Source organism: Rattus norvegicus, chromosome X, assembly GCF_021556685.1.
Source record: "Rattus norvegicus strain SHRSP/BbbUtx chromosome X, alternate assembly SHRSP_T2T, whole genome shotgun sequence".
Taxonomy (NCBI): Eukaryota; Metazoa; Chordata; class Mammalia; order Rodentia; family Muridae; genus Rattus; species Rattus norvegicus.
In genome coordinates, this window is record NC_141554.1 from 160,816,463 (window position 1) to 160,837,140 (window position 20,678).

Below are 20,678 nucleotides of genomic sequence, written 5' to 3' on the forward strand. Positions count from 1 at the left end.
TCCCACGAGTTCTATTGCAAGCCAGGAACGGGAAGGGTAGGGTGTGTGCATTATCCAGGTTTCATTGCAGGCAAATGGCCCTGAGCCACCCCTGTGGGTTGGACTCAGAAACATGGAAGTGAGGGTAGGGGGGGTGATCTAAGTCCTGGGCCCAATTAAGAGATCAGATGGTGAAGGGTTTGGGGGCCCTTAAGGTAAGGAGGCCTTGGCTGATCCTGCTGGCTGATATAAAGTCCTGTAACTCCATAGGCAATATGCCAAGTCTGACAGGTTCCAGAGACAGTTTTCCACAGCCATGGCCCAACAGCTTACAGGTGAACAGACACTGGACCATTATGAGGATAGCACCCAGGCAAGCATCTTCACCTATACCAACAGCAACAGCACCAGAGGTGAGCAAAAGGTGCACTGGAGGTTCAGTCAGCAGACCAGGTCTCTCCTTAAAGGTTCCCTAGAACCTGGGTTTGGCATTGCTGGAGCCATCACTGTAGGAACCGGGACCTCATGCCAAGTATAGCTATGTTTCTTACTTCACCTCCGCAGGATTGTTTTGGTACCTGTGGCTTCAATGAGACCCAACACCTCTGTTTTCTGATGCCAGAGGGTTTGTTTTGTGAAAAAGATTCAAGTGTATATCAAAGTAATGGAAGAGTATCATGAACTCAAGCCCTTATCATAAAACCATAACTTCCATAGGTTTTATCTTAGTTTATCTGTCTCCCTTCCAACCCCTTTCCTCCTGATTATTTTTATTTTAAAACTTACATATATTATATATGAGAATGCATATATATATGTATTTAAGTATAGAGATACCTCTATATAAGTATATATATATATATAGAGAGAGAGAGAGAGAGAGAGACAGAGACAGAGACAGAGACAGAGACAGAGAGAAAGACAGAGAGGCAGAGACAGACAGACAGTTGCATATAGACATCAGAGGACAACTCGGGAACATATGTATAGAGGTCTGAAGATTACTTTGGGCAGTCAGTTCTCTCTTTCCTGGAACGTCAAGCTTGTCAATAAGCACCTTAAGCCATCTCACTGGTTCCTCCTGATTCCTGCTTCTTAGACACAAATCTAACACATCATGTGTTATTTAAGTTTATTTTTTATTTATTCTTCAATCATATATTCCCCTCTCTCCACTCCTCCCAGTCTCTTCCCTCTAAGATGATAGGGTTCTACAAAACATAACTATGATGTCATCCTAATACCAAAATTTCAACAATGTTTCCTGGATAGTTTGCATTATCTTAATTGTTGCTAGAAAGATCTTACTTTCAACTGGTCATGGCAGAAGATGCTTGTATTTCCAGCACCTGGAGATAGAAACAGAAGGATCAGAAGTTCAAGCTACATATGGAGTTTGAGGCCAGTCTGTCATATATGAAACCCTGTGTCAAAGTAAATTAGCCAATAGTAATGGTGTACACCTTTAGTTCTAGTACTTGTGAGGCAGAGATAGGTGGATCTCTATGAGTTTGAGGCCAATTTGTTCTACATAGGAAGTTCCTGGCTAGCCCAAGGCTACATAGCTCAAGTTCTCAGCTACATAGCTCTCAAGACTGTGTCAAAAAGATCATGTTTTGTTTTGCATTCAAATTTAGTTATATATCAGAGATGGTGTATACCAGAACACCCACATAGAAGTCAGAACTTGTGAAAGTGCTGAGTTCTTTTCCAGCATGTGTGTTCCATGGACCAAACTCAGATTGTCACTGAGTTCTATCGACACACCATACTTTGTTTGTTCATTATGTTTTGTATTTGTATTTGTATTTGTTTTGAGTCAGAGTTTTCTTATTGTTCTGAAACCATCCTGGAATTTATAGCCCAAGGTGGCCTTGAACTCATGATCTTCTGCTTCATACTCCAGATTTCTGGGATTATAGGCATGTACTACTATGACCAGAAAAAGTGTTTTATACTTTTTTTTTAAAAAGTTGACTTGAATCAAGGACCAAATGAAATGAACAGATTCATGTTGATCACTAGATCAAACCCACTACCTCATGGATGTACTCTCCCATGTATCTACTTCCCCAACCCAATTGCTACATCTTTCATTTCCTTGCAATTTTTTTTAAAAAAGAAAATAACGCTTTCCTTTTCGGCTTCAAACATTGCTGGTGACTAGCCTCTGAGTTGTATTCATCATCACCTTTTTTTCCTGTAAATTAACAGTTGATTTGAAAGTCTGACTGGTATGAGAGGTATCTTTTGGCAGAAGTAATAGAAATAAAAGCAAGTTCTGTGTCAGGAGCTTCTGAGCAAAACCTTTGTTGGGGCTCAACTCAAGCAGAACACTCTCACCTTGAGTAAAAAGTATTCAGTATTGATACAAAAAGAGGTCAGGCTGCTCTGCAGACGGAGTAAGAGAGGCAAACTTTTCTTTGCTTGCTGGTTTAGCCTGAAGATTTTCTCCTGGATATAGCTTTGGTCTCAAAAGATGTTCTATTTTTCATTTAAGACACTGGTTAACCCTAGAAATCCAGGTGCTGCAGATCTATACACAGAACTGAATAGACTCTGACTCAAAGGTTAATGCAGTAAGGGGGAAGACCGAAGTCAAGCCGTATCATCCCATCCCAGTCATGCTCTCAGACACCTGCAGGCCAAAGTAAAGAGACAGAACTCTCAGCATAAACAGCCTTCAGGTCCCTGAGCAGTAACCTAAGAAACTGTTGCCACAACCCACACCTCAGAGTTGTTCTCTGCATTGAAGGTAGTAAGAAATGACCTTCAGAATTAGTGATATTTGAGCTGAAGAAGAGAATGAGAGCACTTACTGTTCTTCCAGAGGACCCAAATTCAAATCCCAAAACCCACATCAGGTGTCTCAGAACTGAAATCTGTAATCCAGATTTCAGATCCAGAGAATCCGACACCTCTATACTCTGAGGATAAATCTTATAAAATAAGAATTAGCAAGAATTAGCAATCTTTTTTTTTCTTTTCTTTTTTTCGGAGCTGGGGACCAAACCCAGGGCCTTGCGCTTGCTAGGCAAGCGCTCTACCACTGAGCTAAATCCCCAACCCCAAGAATTAGCAATCTTGAAGTTAAGTGAGAGCCAGCAAAGCCAAAGTTCTTATTTAGTTTTCTTGCAGTTGTTAGATCAGCATCCAGCTACTATCTTTTTGTCTTAGTGATGACACCCTTCAGAAGCATCTCTTGGAGAATAGCAAGTTGCTGGTGCACAATGCCTACACACATAAATAAAATATTTTAAAATCTTTTAAATAGGATTGTTAAAGACCTAATATTTGTACATGCCTTTTCACACTTAGGATGTATGTCCTTAATTGTGTAGTTGAGACACTGTGCTTTCAATTCCCATCTTGGAGCAATGCAATTGATTGGATGTATGCATTTAGGGTCACTTGGTGGATTTTTTTTGTTTGTTTGGTTTTTGTTTTTTTTGGGTTTTTGTTTTGTTTTGTTTTTGCTAACCAGAAATAAATTTTTAAACAATAGACATGCGCCAGCACGCCTCAAATCAGATATTACATTTTAAGTTTAAATTTCAGGTCAGGCATAAGCCACTTTGCTTGTAATCCTAGTACTTAATAAGTTCAAGGCCAGCTTGCTGTACATACCAAGTTCAAATCAGCTAGGTCTACATAGCTAAACCCTGTCTCAAAATTCTTATTTTATAATTTTGTAATATGTTGGTTATAAGTTTCCAAAGGAGGCAGGCATAGTGGTACATACCTTTAATCCTAGCAATCAGGAGACAGAGCAGGCAGATCTCTATGATTTTGAGGCCAACCTGGTCTACATAGTACAGCACATCCAGGGCTCAGTAGAAATAACTTAACCACAAATAAAAGAAAGATTAAATTTAAATTTTAATAATAATAATGTGTTCCAAAGGAAAATCTAGAACATAAGATACATTTGAAGAAGTCCAGCTTCCATGACCCAATTGTTTCCTTCCCTGTATTCCTTACAACTTTTTTATGTGGGAGCTGACTTTTGATAGCTTTTTCTTGTTTATTTCTTTATGAATCTTTTTCAGGTGGTGGGACAAGCTGCTCTGGTGTCATTACTGCCTGGGCCTGGATACTTACTTCTCTTTATCAGTGCTTGCCTGGTTTGAAGTCTATCATATAGAAGGGGCTCTTGCTTAGAATCTGCAACATTCAATTGCTCTAACCTCTTTGCTTGTCTATAAATTAGAGGTTCCAAATACCACCCAGTTCCCCCTTCTCTGCTCCAGTTAATCTGCAGTGCTTTCTCAGGGGAGATATATTGACAGTCTGAGGGTTCTCTGTTCTCAGGTCTTTGTTTTTCCTTCACTGGATATTTTCTTTTTTTACTTTTCAAATGTTATCCCTTTGCCTGGCTTCCCCTCTAGAAACCCCCTATCACATTCCCCTCCCCTCTGCTTCTATGAGGATTGCTCCCCCACCCACCCACCCACACACTCACTCCCTCCTGCCTCCCCTCCCTGACATTCCCCTACACTGAGGGTTCCAGCCTTGGCAGGACCAAGGGCATCTCCTCCCATTGGTGCCTAACAAGGCCATCCTCCATTACATATGTGGCTGGAGCCATGGGTCTGTCCATGTGTACTCTTTAGATAGTGGTTCAGTGACTGGGGGCTCTGGTTGGTTGGTATTGTTGTTCTTATGGGGTTGCAAGCCCGTTCAGCTCCTTCAATCCTTTCTCTGATTCCTTCAACTGGGACCCCATTCTCAGTTCAATGGTTGGCTGCTAGCATCAGCCTCTGTATTTGTCATGCTCTGGCTGAGCCTCTCAGGAGACAGCTATGTCAGGCTCCTGTCAGCATGCACTTCTTGGCATCAGCAATAGTGTCTGGGTTTGGTGGCTGTATATATATAAGCTGGATCCCCAGGTGGGCAGGCTGTGAATGGCCTTTTCTTCAGTCTCTGCTCTAAACTTTGTCTCCGTATTTCCTCCTGTGAGTATTTTGTTCCCCTCTGGTCTTTTAAAAGCCCTATTTCTTCGTACTATTTTCTACAGCATAGAGACTAAGACTCTGTGAGTCTGGGGTTATGAATGGCCTGTTCTTACATCTCATATTGGGGGGTTCCTGGAAAGCTGTGCAGGGATTCCTTTTAGAATCAAATGGGGCCTGTACACAGACTGAAGCAGAGGTACCACAGGATGTAAATGTGCTGGAGATGAGATTTACCTGTCCTGTTTTTCTTGATCTGTTATGTTTTAGGGGGTTTGGTGGGTTTTAGGGGGTTGATGGGTTTCGTTTGCTTTTTGTTGTTTTTTTTAAATTTTTGTTTTGTTTTGTTGGAATGCATAGACTGGAGAATTCTGGGTTTCTTTGTGTTTTCCTAATGCTGTGAAGCCTTATTATCCAGTAACAGAGATTGGGTCTTGTGACCCTATCCAATTTTTCTGGCAAATGGCAGCAATGGCAAATGTCCCCATTTTATAAGGACACACATCCAACTGGATTAGGGCCCACCCCAATTGATTTATGTACAGATCTCACATAGAGCAAGGAACGGTGGGGTCAAGGTGCTAGTGCAGCTGCGTAAAGCTTTGTGCAACTTCTCCTATATTCTGTACCTCTTCCCCACAGGTCCCTTTGAAGGTCCCAATTATCACATTGCTCCAAGGTGGGTGTACCACCTCACCAGCACCTGGATGATTCTTGTGGTCATTGCATCTGTCTTCACAAATGGACTCGTGCTGGCAGCCACCATGAGGTTCAAGAAGCTGCGTCATCCTCTGAACTGGATTCTAGTGAACTTGGCAGTTGCTGACCTAGCAGAGACCATTATTGCCAGCACTATCAGTGTTGTGAACCAAATCTATGGCTACTTTGTGCTGGGCCACCCTCTGTGTGTCATAGAAGGCTACATTGTCTCACTATGTGGTAAGCTAAAAGAGACACAACCTGGTATAACTAAAGGAAATCATACTTCAAACCCTGAGGTTTGAACAAATGGTGTTCATATACAAGGCACACAGCATGACAGGAGATACTCATGGTAGAAGCTGGATCACAGTCAGCACAAGGGTTGGAGGACAGGTTTACAGGATTCTGAAGATTTCCATCTGAGCACACATTTTCAACTTAGTTTGCTTGAGTTCAACATGAAGACAAGTTCTGATTGTATGTACCCAGTTTGTAGAAAGAGATAGATATTGAGCCAGAGAATTCCAGAAACATATGGAAGACAGCCTCTGGGCACCTTGAATATACTCCTACCTAATTCAGGGATATATGTGTTTTCATCCTATCTCTCAGGCTGGTTAATGGCACTATATGAGCTGTTCTCAGAGAAAAACAGTTCCCAGAGCTTTTTATTTATTGACCAGATTCTAGACACTTTTCTTTACAAACATCGCTAAGGCTGGTTGTCTATGATTTGCTTAGGATAGGTAACAAGGGATGATGAGATGGTTTGATGGGTAAAGAAGCTTACTGCCAAGTCTGATGAGTTGTGACTCCTAGGATCCACATATTAGAAGAAGAGAACAAACTCCAGGAATTTGTCCTCTAATCTCCATATATACACCATGACTATACCTACATACAAACCCTAAAAAGTAGTAGCTAAGAAGTACCAGTATGCTAGGTTCTATGCCAGAAGTGGGCCAGTAACCAGATGGGGACCACACAATGCCTCTGTTTCCCCCTCTCTTACCTTATCTCTAAATGGGGAAGGAGAATCCAGGAGTAGTAGCCAGTCTGGAACACAGGCTTTGCTCAGCATATATGAAAAGGGAGGGTTTGAATGTCATGCATATAAGCAGACACTTTGAGAGGTTCAGACTGGGGGTGGGTGACCGACAAATGGACATGGTTGGAACCCCACTTACCTAGCTATATATCTATAGCATATATCTATCAGTAGCTGTCCCTGCTTTTGGTTCCCTCACCATTGTCTCTCCTTGCCCCTCATCCATTTGGCAGATAAAGTTCAGACCAGAGGGAGTATGAGGCAGTATCCCAAAAGCATAGGGGTAGAATAATCAGGAAAGATCAAGTAATAAAATTTATCTCCCAGGACCAATTGCTTTCAGTTATAAATATGTGCCTTGGTGGGTTACATGGCCCTTCCTAAGTGGCATCCTGATGTCTGGCTCTGCTTCTGCTAGGCTTGCCTTTGTCCTACTCACAGTGATTCTTGGTTCACTCAGGTGTCCAGTAGCCAGCATATTTTGGTGTCACAGATGCCTTCACCATCAGAAATGTTTACAAACGCACAAAATGAAATCCATAACATTAGAAAGTTAGCAATTACATTGAAAAACAGTTATCAAGGTTTTAACTATTAGTGACATAGTCTTTCATGGAAAAAAATATAAGTATTTCTGGGCAATGGTGGTACACAATTTTAATTCCAGCACTCAAGAAACAGAAGCAGGCAGATCTCTGAGTTCGAGGACAGTCTGGCCTACAGAGCGAATTCCAGAACAGCCAGGGCTACATAGTGAGACCTTGTCTCAAAAGAAAAAGCAAAACCAAAATGTATTAAACTATGGACTGAAATGGAGCTGGAGAGATGTCTCAGTGGTTAAAAGTATCAGTTGCTCTTTCAGAGGTGCTTCGATTATGTAGCATGTACAATTGCCTAGTTATACATGCACTAGGCATACACACATGCATATATTGCAGGCGGAACACCCATACACTCAAAATAAAAATAAGTACTTCTTTAAAATTCTTCACTAAAACATTAGCAACAGAGTTATGAACTAAAGTATTTCAAACAAGGATATGTTCTGATTACAAAAAAAAACAAAAAAACAAAAACAAAAAAACAAAAAAACCTCAGTTGAGCGACAATGAATAATAATGTAAGGTGATAGGATGAGAATATCTGTCACTTTTCTATCTAGGTGACTGAGTCAGGGGTATTACTAATACTGCCAATTTCATAATAGAAGTTAATACAGAATGTCCTTTAGAGGTTAGGTGAATGAAAGATGGTTTTCTCCATCCTGGTTTATGGGTCCCTGAGGCCTGTGTACATACCTTTGAGTGTAATACAGAGTGGGAACCTGTGCCACCCTACAATTAGAGAGAACCTGAGCTGTCCCCAAACATTTAAAGAAACAGCAAATGAACAGGAATGGTACAGATCACATGTTCTGTTTCTTTGGAACAATAACACCTCAGTGTGATCATGCCAATATGGACATGTGTTTCCAGGAATTTCATCAATGACATCAGAGGAAGACAATCTCAGAGGCCAAGGAGACAAAAAGTGTTTGCAGGGACCCTATGGACAAGGCAGCCATATCATAGTTCTCTCTTGCCTTCTTTTTGGTGATGAAGTATGCAGGCTGAGGTTGAGGAGAGAGAGCTATGAGAGTTCTAAGTTACTAGCCTCAGGATTCTATGACTCAGTAACTAAACTGAGAACTAAGACATCCTGCTCCAGAGCACAAGCAACTACAGTTAGAAGGAAGGTGAGAGAGTAGAAAGACAGAGAAGAAGAAGTCAAGTCACTGGGTTTAACATGGAAGCAAAGCAGATGAGCCTAAAAGAGATGGGGAAAGAAAGTGAGATACATATGTCATTAAAATGGATTGAAAAAATATCCATTTACCTAAAGGTCCGTGGTACTCTGAGTCTAAAAACATTTCCAAGGATTTGGTGTGGAAGCTAGGAGTCTTGAAAGCTGCCAGCCAGAAGGAGGAGGAGGAAACTGTATGAATAATTCTTTGTTTGGCTTGAAGCCCTGGTCTATCTCTTCTTCTCTATAGGGATCACAGGCCTCTGGTCCTTGGCCATCATTTCCTGGGAGAGATGGCTGGTGGTCTGCAAGCCCTTTGGCAATGTGAGATTTGATGCTAAACTGGCCACTGTGGGAATCGTCTTCTCCTGGGTCTGGGCTGCTGTATGGACGGCCCCACCAATCTTTGGTTGGAGCAGGTAAGGGTGTAATGATGCTAGAAAGGTAGCCCCTGTAAGAGCAAGTGTGGAAGGTCAGACTGTGATCTTCAGGGAAATCACTTCTGGTTTCTGAGCCTGTGTGGCTCCTTGCTTACAAGAAAGAGGGAGGAAATTCCCTCCAGGCTCCCAGTGACACATGCACATGAATGTATGGATGATGTATTTGCCTATGGCATCAAAAGAGGCCTTGTGGCACACTCGCTAGGTTATGAAAATGTTTAGCAAGTATAAGAAACAAGAACAGTAGGAATATTTAAAATGCCCATCCTAGGGCTATGGTGTAAATGAACACTGAGTACGCTTAGATTTCAGGGCCCTCTAAAAGCTCTGTGCCAGGCCTTTTTCATACATTTTACTCACCACCTTCAGAGGTTTTTTAGAAGGTACAGGAGGTCATGGAAGCCATATATATCCTTGCCAGACTCATTCTTTGGGGGAAATACTCAAAACTGGTAAGCCAATGGCTTAGATGTTTGGCTGGGAGGAATGAGACATGGGCAATTGATTTTACTGTTGTACATGACAATCTTAAGTGTGTGTCCCTGTGGTATTTGGACAGGGAATGTTCTTTCTTTGGGAAGCTTCCATCATTCTGTGAAATAAGCCTTGTAAACAGCTTGTCTTTCCCCAGAACCACAATGAATGCCAGTAATTAAGAATGTCCTAGTGCTAGTACTGGTGGAGGCTTAGACTGAATGTTTTCATTTCATTTCCATAGTTACCAAGTGAGCATGCACCTTCATTACAGCCCTAGCACAAACTAGCTTCATAAAAATTCAGATATTCTTAGGTGTTTCTAAAAAGGAAAAGAAAGAAGAAGCCTCTTCACCTCCTTATGAAAATATTCTAGAACCAAGTAGTGATAATTGCACAACCTTGAAAAAGTCTTTAATGTCATAATGGCAAATTTTATATTATGCATATTTTGCCACAAAGAGAAAAGATGGACAAGGATTTACCAAAATCCTACTAGAGAGTTTTAAGATGATCAGAATACTCTGGAAGTACAACACTGTGTAGATATGAAATGTTATTAACTTGTTTACTTCTAATTGGTTAATTTCTTCTCAATTTAAAAACCCTCTGATTCAAGTCAGGGGTGTGCTCTGGCTGGTTGGGGAGGTTACAGGTTGTTCCAGCTTGAATTGGGATGGGCTGCTGGCCCTTTTCTTTAGGTACTGGCCTTATGGCCTGAAGACATCGTGTGGTCCAGACGTGTTCAGCGGTACCTCGTATCCTGGGGTTCAGTCTTATATGATGGTCCTCATGGTCACGTGCTGCATCTTCCCACTCAGCATCATCGTGCTCTGCTACCTCCAAGTGTGGCTGGCCATCCGAGCAGTAAGCCCTTTACCCTCCTACCCTCATCCCAAACTGGCAAGATATGTAGGCAAGCTCAGAGGCACACCTGGTAACTCTCCTGCCTCCACACCGCTCTGATCTCAAATCAATCAGTCCACCAGACTCTCTTAAACACACCCCCCCCTGTATTTTTGGAGACAAGGACTCAGTTGTGACTGGCCTGAAATTTGCTATGTAGATTGGTTTAGATTCAAATTCACAGAGATCTACTTACCTCTGTCTCTTGAGTGTGTACTCCCATGACTGACTAGCTTAAACTTCTTTTTATCAGCCATGAGTCTTTAGTTGCTGTTAAGAGACAGCATGCTCAAAGCTTACTCATATAAAAACATGTAATTGGGGTCTTGCTTACAGGTTCAGAGGCTCAGTCCATTATGATCATTGTGGGAATCAGACAGGCATGGTGATGGAGTAGTAGCTGAGGACTATATCCTGATCCGAAGGCAAAGAGAAGAATGCTGGCCTGGTGTAGGCTTTTGAAACCTCAACTCCAGTGATATACTCCCTCTAACAAGATCAAACATGCTCTAACAAGGCCATCTCTCTTAATCCTTCTCAAATAGTGCTACTCCTTGATGACTAAGCTTTCAAACACCTATGGAAGGGGCATTCTTACTCAAACCACCACATCATATAAGCAGATCCAATCCCTATAAGAAAATATTAAGAACCAATGGTATGGGACAGGTATAATACTTGCCTAGCATGTATTGAAGCCTTGGGTTCCATCCTAAGCACCAAATAAATTGTGAGTGGTGGCTCTTAGGCAGTGAAGGCAGGAGAATCAAAAAAGTTTAAGGTTTTCCTCTATTATATAGCAAATTCAAAGCCAGCCTGATATCTACATAGAGTAAGGAAATGCAGTGAGTTCCTTTTGGAGATAAATTTAAGGGATTTTTATCATTTAAAAAGTATGTACAATATTTTTATCATACTCTTTCCCGTATCCCAACTCCTCTCAGATCCTCCCCACCCAACTTCATGTTCTCTCACACTCTCTGTCCCCTCTCCCTCTCTATCCCTCAGGGAGAAAAAAAAACAAAGATCAAAATAAATTAACAAGCAAAATTCATTAAGACAAAAATTACCCAAACGAAAAGTTCACAAAACCAAACCAAACAAAAAAACAAACAAACAAACAAATAACAAACCAATCATGGAGTCCATTTTGTGTTAGACAGCTACTCCTGGGCATGGAACCTACCTTGGAGTGTGACAGATATATCTAGTGACATTCCATTAGAGAAAACTGATTTCCCCTTTCTCAGCAAGTATCAGTTGCAAATAACTTCTTGGTTAGGGATGGAATTTTGTGCTGAAATTTCGTATGGATTGAACTTTACAGATCTTCTGTGTGCCATTACAGCCCTTAATGCAGAAAAGGAGTTAGAAATATTGAAAGATGTAGAGGCGGTGAATAGTTCCAATGAAACAGTATCATCAGACCCAACAGGATTGATATACACATAAATGAAGTTCTTGTAGTCTCATAACCTGGCTTCCTTGTTCTCACTCCAATGAGATGGAAAGTGACTGCCTGCCCATACCTAGAGGACTCAGTAAGGGGGCAGAGTTGTCTGTGCCTTCCCCCTGGCCCTCCCATGGAGCATAACCTACAGAACACCTGCCTCCTCTTTGCAAGTGTTTTAGTTACTATTCTATTGCTGTAAAAAGACACCATGACCAAAGCAACTTTATTTTTTAAAAGTGTTTGATTAGTGGATGCTTACAGTTTCAGAGGTTGAGTCCATGACAAATGTGGTGGGGAGTGTGGCAGCAGGAGTCAGGCATGACACTGGAGCAGTAGCTGAGAGCTTAATCCTACTCTGTAAGTTGAAGGCAAAGAAAGATAGATTGTCCCTGGCATGGGTATTTAGAACATCAAAGTTCACCCTTCATAATGCACCTCCTCCAAGAAGGCCATACCTCCTAATGTTCCAAAACAGTTTCATCAACTAGAGACCAGACATTCAAATACATGAGCCTATGGGGGCCATTCTCCTTCAAACCACAAGGAGGCTCTTGGGGAAGATCAAGAAGTGAACTCCAGAATGCCATTTACACCTAGACCTGCTCAATACTGTCCTATGTCTGGTGTTCCATTTTTAGGAAGCCAATTCTGTCAAGAGTTCCTATCTCACCAACATTCCTATCCAGGCCAGGTTATCACTGGGGAGACTCTACAAAAGATGAGAGTAAGAGAATGTGTAAGCTGGGTACTGAATGCTGAGAGCTCTGTGCTCCTCTAATGGTCTCCTTCCCCAAAGCATAAATTAATTGTCCCTTGGTTAAACAACTTTCCTACCATTTACTTCATGTACCATTTGTTCAGTGCCCCAGCACTGTTAGCACAGGTGGCAGGAAGTCCCTTAAGGTGGTGCTTTACCAATATTAAGGTGTTTTGTGCTCACTCCTGCATGAACAGGTATTTATAAGCTCTTTCTGAAGAAGACCATGAGCTCTACCAGTAGGCACCATTCACCTTCATGTCTTGTAATGAAGGCTGCAAATTGGCTCCTGGGGGGTCGGTGATCCCATATCAGAATCAATGTATCTAGTTCCCAGTGTTTCCCTCCAGCTTTAGTAGTATTAGCTATTGGCTAGAAGAGTCCATCACTGCTGTTCCAGCTCTTCCTGTATTATAACCTTCCTGATTCCTTTTACAGCTGTCTGTCATCAGTAAGCCTTCCAAGGTAGATAGTGGCTAGCCTCTAGCCTCTAGCAAACCTGTAGAAGTGTATACGTGGGTCTTGCATTGCCACTGGGCACCTGACAATTACCAGGCCTGGTTTAGTTAAAGAAAACTTCACTTCTAGCGCTCCATTCAGGACTCCAGACTCAAACCTGAGCACAGGACTAGATCTTGGAAGGAATCAGATACAGACTAAACTCAGTCTCCTTAGTTCTCCTTCACAAGCTTCTGTGAAACTATAAACAACAACTTCAAAGGTCTGGTGTAAGGGTTGTCCTTGGCCAGGTCAGCCACTTGTTCCCACAAGGCCTACAAAAAGACAGCTCCAGGACCACTCTGGCTCCCAAGTCAGGTCATTCTCTGATTTAGGGTGGGAGGCACGATTGGAATACTAGGTGGACCATTTCCTACTCCCCTTAGATTCCTAGGTTTTCCTCTCCTTGATAGTATCATAACTTGGTACCTGAGCAATGCTAATAGTCCCTCCATATATAGAGGCCTATCTGAATAATCCATTCACTGTCCTTGTCTTCTTTAGGTGGCAAAGCAACAGAAAGAATCTGAGTCCACCCAGAAGGCTGAGAAGGAGGTGACACGCATGGTGGTGGTGATGGTCTTCGCATACTGCCTCTGCTGGGGGCCCTATACTTTCTTTGCATGCTTTGCTACTGCCCATCCTGGCTATGCCTTCCACCCTCTTGTGGCCTCCCTACCATCCTACTTTGCCAAAAGTGCCACTATCTACAATCCCATTATCTATGTCTTTATGAACCGGCAGGTAAGCAAGAGCCTGTGCATATCAAACCCAAAATGGCCCAGAACTCAGTGAAGGTTCTTACCTGGAATCAAATTATCAATGAAAAATCTTTATAGAGAACCTGGGAGTCGGGGTTAATGATGGTCCTTCAAGTAAATAAGCATGGAAAGGCTCTACATGTTACCCACCCTAGTCTGACCTCAACTCAACCATGACCTCTGGTATCCTTGCACTATCTCCACTTGAGTCTAGTAATTAAGAAAGTTTGGTACACTGCAGGTTCTTCACTTCTGATAACCCCACAACTATGGATAAGAAGCTTCTAAAGGCGCTACTAAGCATTCAATGAGCACACAATGATCCTAGCTAATTCTGTTCCTCTTGTGTTTACAGATTCAACTCTAAATTTTTTTCATTTCAAACCTTGATTTTGGATTTTTGCCTCCTTAAAAGTTTAGCTTTTCTTGGTTACACTAGCTAAGAGTTCAAGAGCTTTTATGAGCTCACAAATTAGTTTAGAGAGAGCATGCTATGGCGTTACCCAAGGTCTTCTCTGATGGTAACCATCCTTAGCTGCCATATTGGACTGTGACACAAGTTGCTTGTGGCTCTTAGAATCCCCTGGTTGGTGAACCTTATGAGGCTCAATACCTTCTGAGTGCCATTTGCCTTCCTCTTTCTTGAATATATCATATGCACTTCATTAAGGAGCATCTACTGTGTGAGTTATTAGTAATCAGAAGTGTTCAATGGAGCCTCTCATTTCATTAGACTCAGTGAATCCTTCCAACTGACTTTTCTTTCCTCTCTTATCTTTCTTCATCTGGTGCTTGGGATGGAACACAGGCCCTGGTGCATGCCAGGCAAGTAATCTACCCCAGATCTCCTCTTCTAAAAAGCAGTACTAGAAAGAAATCCTTGTTAAAGACAGGAAACCAGGGTAGGAATTGAAACACATTCTTCTGGGCAGGTGCACAAATGTTGCTTTCACCCATTCTGCTGTATTCCAAGAAATCTGGAACAGAGCATTTCATTCTTGTTCACTGCTATATCCTTCCAGAATAAAGTTAGGGTCAGGCATAAAGTGAAAACTAAGTAGATCTGCCAGCTTTTCAGCCACATTCATGTTCTTATTCAGCCTATCTCTAATGTTCTCAATGTCAACACTTAAGTATTTTCATTTTCAGGGCTTTAATGTTACAGGGAATGGAGTTAGTCACAAACAGAGGTGAAATTTTAGGACACTTTTAGTTTGGGTTCTCAAAGCTTTGTAGTTAGGATCCTTAGATGGCATTGTCTTTTTTAATCACTGCCTAAGTATCCTGAGGCTATCACAACAAATTCCACAAATTTCATGGCTTAAAATGACAGAATTATATAGCTCAGTGGAAGAGTACTTGCCTAGTATACACAAAATCCTAGGCTAAGTTCCTACCTCTACAACAAACAAACAAACAAACAAACAAACAAACAAAGAAAATAGAGCTGTAGAACAAAGGAAGCTAGGAGAGAGACATTAAATTTCTCACAGTTCCAGAGGCCAGAAATCTGAGGTTTGGGTATCATCTGACCTCTGGAACTGTGAGAAACTTACTGTCTTTCTCCTAACTTCTCTTGTTCTACAACCCACAAGCATGCTGCTCCAATATTATGCTTCACATAGATCTTTTTCTGTATGTGTAGTGCTGTAGAAATTATTTAATTCTGACTTGGTGTTTCTACCCTGCCTTTGATCATTTATTTAGTTCCCAAATAAAAGACACACACAACCTTTATATTTACAATACGCCTTAGACAGTACAAGAGCTAGGCATATACCTAGCCTCTTTTTGATATTAGAATCAACTTCCTAGATAACTCTGAATTATAACTTACTACTCTGGGCTGCTCTTAACTCCAATTGACCCCCCCTCAGGGACACGTTTTCTTGACTCCTAATCTATGGTGGCCTCTCTGTCCTCCTTCTGCACCTTCTTCTTCTTCATGGTCTCTCTCTGATCCCCAAGCCCAGGAAACCTAAACCCCACCTATGTCATCTATTGGCAGTTGGCCTCTTTATTCACCAATCAGAAATAACTTGGGGCCAACTTGTATATTCAGACTCTCTCCTCTCTGTGAAAACCAGGACTTTAGGGCCTGCCCTTAGCATTACAATAGACAGCAAAAGACCAAACTTGAACAATTCCCTCTTTAGTTCAAAAAAGGCTCTTTTCTCTCAGATACAAATTATTTAAATTATGCAAATTGAGCTGGAGAGATGGCTCAGCAGTTAAGAGCACTGATGGCTCTTCCAGAGGTCCTGAGTTCAATTCCGAGCAACCACATGGTGGCTCACAATCATCTGTAATGAGATCTGATGCCCTCTTCTGGTGTGTCTGAAGACAATGATAGTTTACTAACATACATAAAATAAATAAAAAATCTTTTTAAAAATTATGCAAATTATAAGGTATAGTATATACTTATATAACATCCAGTCCATTATATTTGGCAATTTAGTTGAACTATTTTATCATCTATCCTAACTTAATGAGTTTACAATCCTGTACCTCAACCATGTTTGATTTTTAACTTGTATTACCACCTGAAAACCATCCTTTTTCATCTAGAACACCTTCTTTAATGCTAAACAACTTAAGTTCAATTGTGAGACTATAACTAGTCTTCAACCCCATCAAAGATTTAAGAAGGAATATATATTTGAGTATGGAGGAATGTAGCTTCCAAATTTAAACAATTAGCAGAGATGGCTGGACAGTCCCCAACATTCCTTATAACATTGTAGCATCTATCTTCAGCCTTCTGACCCACACCTGACAGACCTTAAGTGAAGCAGGAATTATGAAAGACTAGTTTATCCTGTCTCGGCAGAGCTTAGCCGTTGACTACCCTGTGTCCATTTGTCATTTTTGGACAGCATTCTGTTTGTAGATGAAGTTAGGTCATTTCATGTCCATTGGGTAGCTTACCACAGTTGAAGCTACTCCACACGGAGGTATTGATGCCCATCACCTTCCTTATAGTGGAATGGAGGTACTGTCAGGAGCAGACATGTCTCATAGTCGAGAGATCTTTTGATAAGGAAATAACATTATATGCCATATTCTGTGGCTCTCCAGTGCTTTTGAGCTATTTGAGCTAAACATCAATTACTTTTAGCTATTTACTATTCGAATAACCTTGAAAACATTTTATTGTAATTAACTAAATTAGAATCTAATATGACCATGAGTGACTATCTGACTCTTGTATTACTTAATTATTCCAAACAGTTTGTAATACCAGCTATTAAAAGGGCTGGGTCTAAGCCTTGTATTCTTTTTTTTTTTTTTGGTTCTTTTTTTTTGGAGCTGGGGACCGAACCCAGGGCCTTGCGCTTCCTAGGCAAGCGTTCTACCACTGAGCTAAATCCCCAACCCCAAGCCTTGTATTCTTAAATGAGTTGCATAGGCATAATGCTTATCTAAGAATAACAAAATTAATTTTAAATTTCATATCAACATACAAAGATTTATACCAATGAAAACCTTAAACTGCATTGATATACAAATTCTGTACCAATGTAGTCAATTCTACATTGGAATATAAAAATTTCTACCAATGTAAGATTATGGCTATAGAATGATTTAACAGTAAATTTAATAATACATCCATATTTGTTTAATTTGTTTTAATATTACTGTATTCCCCTTTTTTAATTCAACCCCCTTCTCTTTACCTAAAAAAGACAGAAGGATAGAGAAGAGGAAAGAAAACATAGAAATCCCTAAGTCTAAGCTTTCTTTTAGTTTCCTCCCTGTCCAAAACTATAATTATTTGTAAATTATTCCTTAAAATGACAACATATCTATAATTCATAAAATGGTGAAAACCATCCACCCCAAACTTAAGAGATTGGGACGATGACCTTTTATGATTGCTTCTTGCTTAATTGGGGTAAAGAATTCCTGTTTGGAGCCCAAGGGAAAATGGTTAGTTTTTTAAAAGCAAGCTGTAGCATTTTTGCCCAGTTTCTGTGTTATCCAGTCTCAGTATTGTCTGTCAAGCCTGTGTGTGTGTGTGTGTGTGTGTGTGTGTGTGTGTGTGTGTGTGTGTGAGAGAGAGAGAGAGAGAGAGAGAGAGAGAGAGAGAGAGAGAGAGAGATCATTTGGGCTAGCCCTTTGAAGTTGATTTGCATGCATATTTTGGAGAAATCAGTAACTGACCACAGTCTGTGAGAGTGAATCACCTGGGCTGCTTGCTCTGTGAAGGCATTCATGTCTCAGCTGATAAGAGGTTTTTCAGAGTCAGATATAATTTTTATAAGTTTTGTTGGTAACCATGTTTTTTCATCCCTGTAGATACATAAACATGACCACACCCCCATCTTAAAACTACTGCAGGTTTCCATTCTGATGTCAACACAGCTTTTTGGATAACCAGAGTTATCAAAGCATTTAGTTTGTCCCTGGGGATTTTCTTTCTCCTTTTTAGTTTAACAAGCATCTCTTTTAAGGTACAATTGCCTCTTCCTATAACTGTGTGTCCTGTGGGATTGTGTGGTATACCAATAACATGCTTTATATTATAATATGCAAAGAATTGCTTCATCTTATTGGATATATGTGGGAACATTGTCAGTTTTGATTTGTGCAGGTATCCCCATAATTGTCATTATTCCCATTAAGTGTGCAATTACCCAATCAGCCTTTTCAGAACTTAAAGCAGTTGTCCATTGAAACCCTGAGTATGTGTCAATGGTATGGTATATGTACCTCTGCTTTCCAAATTCTGCAAAATGGAAAAAAATTCAACTTCCAGATGTCATTTCTTTTGGTACACCTAGTGTTACTACCAGCAGGTAGAGGAGTTTAGTTGTATAGATAACACATAGGACACTTGGCCAACAAGACATCATTTGGTGCCCAGCAATGAAAATTTTTTTCTTTAAACCTTTCCCATTAACATGTTTTTCATGAAATTTTAAGGTTTCTAACACATTTCCTATTAGTAACTGGTCAATTTCATCATTTTCTTGAGCTAATGGACCAGGCAAACCTGTATGAGACTGAATATATAATATAATATAAAGTGGATGGTTTCTACTTTTGATGGCTTGTTGCAATTGTATAAATAACGAAGTTAATTCTGAGTTACCAGGTACAAACTCAGAAGTTTCTATATGCAAAACAACTGTTTCTGCATATAAAGAATCAATAACTATGTTAAGAGACTTAGGATAATCTAATAATACCATAAGGATAGCATACAACTCTGATTTTTGAATCAATATATATGGACTTTTTATCACCTTGCTTATTTTGTCTGACATAATAACCTGCCATCTTCATCTTGTTTGCATCAGTATAAAATGTTGGTACCTCTGGAATTGGTGTTCTGTTTACTATATGTGGAAAAATCCAATTAGTTCTTTTTATAAACTCCATATGCTTTTAAGATATTTGCTATTAATTTCACCCAAGTAGTTACTATAAATTCTTTGCCAATCTTCATTGATCACCCATAATGACATAATTTCAGCATTTGTAAGAGATACTACAATTTGGGCTGGATCTTTTTCATGACAATTGACGTAGTCTTATTCTACCTTTTATAATTAATTCAGAAATCTTTTCTATAAATGTCTTCAATGTTTTACTTTGTTTATGAGCTAAGAAAAGCTATTCCATAAGACTATCTTCCCCTTGCACAATGAGCCCAGTAGGAGAATGAGTTAAAGGTAAAATGACCATAATACAATCAAGTTTAGAATTGATTTGATTCACATAAGCTTCTTGCAGTCTCTGTTCTAAAAGACTTAACTCTTTTTACTGCTTCAGCTGTTAGACATGTTGGACTGTTTAAATTGGAATCTCCTTGTAATGTTTGAAACAAATTACTTAACTCATATGTACTTAATCCAATTGTAGACCTCAACCAGTTAATATCTCCCATTAATTTTTGAAAATCGTTAAGAGTTTGTAATTGATCCCTACCGATCTGTACCTTTTGTGGTCAAATTTTTTGTTGACTGATTTTATAACCCAAATAACTAAGTGGATTTCCTCTTTGTATTTCTTCTGGAGCAATCTATGGCCCCCAGCATGGCAGAATTATTTGTGTTACCTTAAACATATTCTCTAAAACATCTTTGTCAGAAACAAGCAACAGAATGTCATCCATATAATGATATATAATAGATTGAAATAATTGCTTATGAATGATTTCTGATGGTTATTGCACAAAATACTGACATAAAGTTGGACTATTTAACATTCCATGTGGAAGTACCTTCTAGTAGTATCTCTTTAATGGATGACTATTATTCAAAGTAGTTCTAAATCTTTTTCTCATGAGAACACTGGTCACTGGACTAGTAACAATGCTAATCTATGAACTCATTGAAACATACACATGCAAAGACCCCCATCCCAAAAGAGGCAGTCACAGGTTCCAGTAATTTGAATTTGCCATATTTTAGAAGAGGTCATAATTCAGCTATAATCACCATTAACTGATGAATTGGATGATTCAGACCTCCTCCATTCATATGTGTAAAGAACAAGCTGAGCCTTCTTCATCCCACTCCTAATATTCTTAATGGGAGAAGGGAAGTTGTATATCCACAAAGTGACAGTACAGAATGACCCAAGCTTCACTTTTAGCACAGTATACTAGCCCTTTCTGCTTTGCTGAATAATGGTTTTTGTCCTTCTAGTTTCGAAATTGCATCTTACAGCTCTTTGGAAAGAAAGTTGATGATAGCTCTGAACTTTCCAGCACCTCCAAAACAGAAGTCTCATCTGTCTCTTCAGTGTCACCTGCATAAAGTTTGCCTCCAACCTGTTGCATCTACCAAAGCTTTGGCCATGTCCCTTCTCATCCATCCTAATGAAATAAACATAATTTCTCCTTGCCCAAACCATCAAAGCCCCAGAGATGTCTACAGTTTGAGGTTATCTAAAGCGGCTGGATATTCAGGCAC

General features: G+C 40.2%; 1 protein-coding gene across 1 annotated transcript; it reads left to right on the plus strand.

Moving 5' to 3' along the window:
- The first annotated feature begins 255 nt into the window (after positions 1-255).
- Opn1mw (opsin 1, medium wave sensitive) lies at positions 256-20,619 on the plus strand. The gene is made up of 6 exons (NM_053548.2): positions 256-392; positions 5,574-5,870; positions 8,714-8,882; positions 10,079-10,244; positions 13,496-13,735; positions 20,412-20,619. Exons 1-6 carry the CDS (start codon positions 296-298, stop codon positions 20,520-20,522), a joined length of 1,080 nt encoding a protein of 359 aa, NP_446000.1. The 5' UTR covers positions 256-295; the 3' UTR covers positions 20,523-20,619.
- The last annotated feature ends 59 nt before the right edge of the window (positions 20,620-20,678 follow it).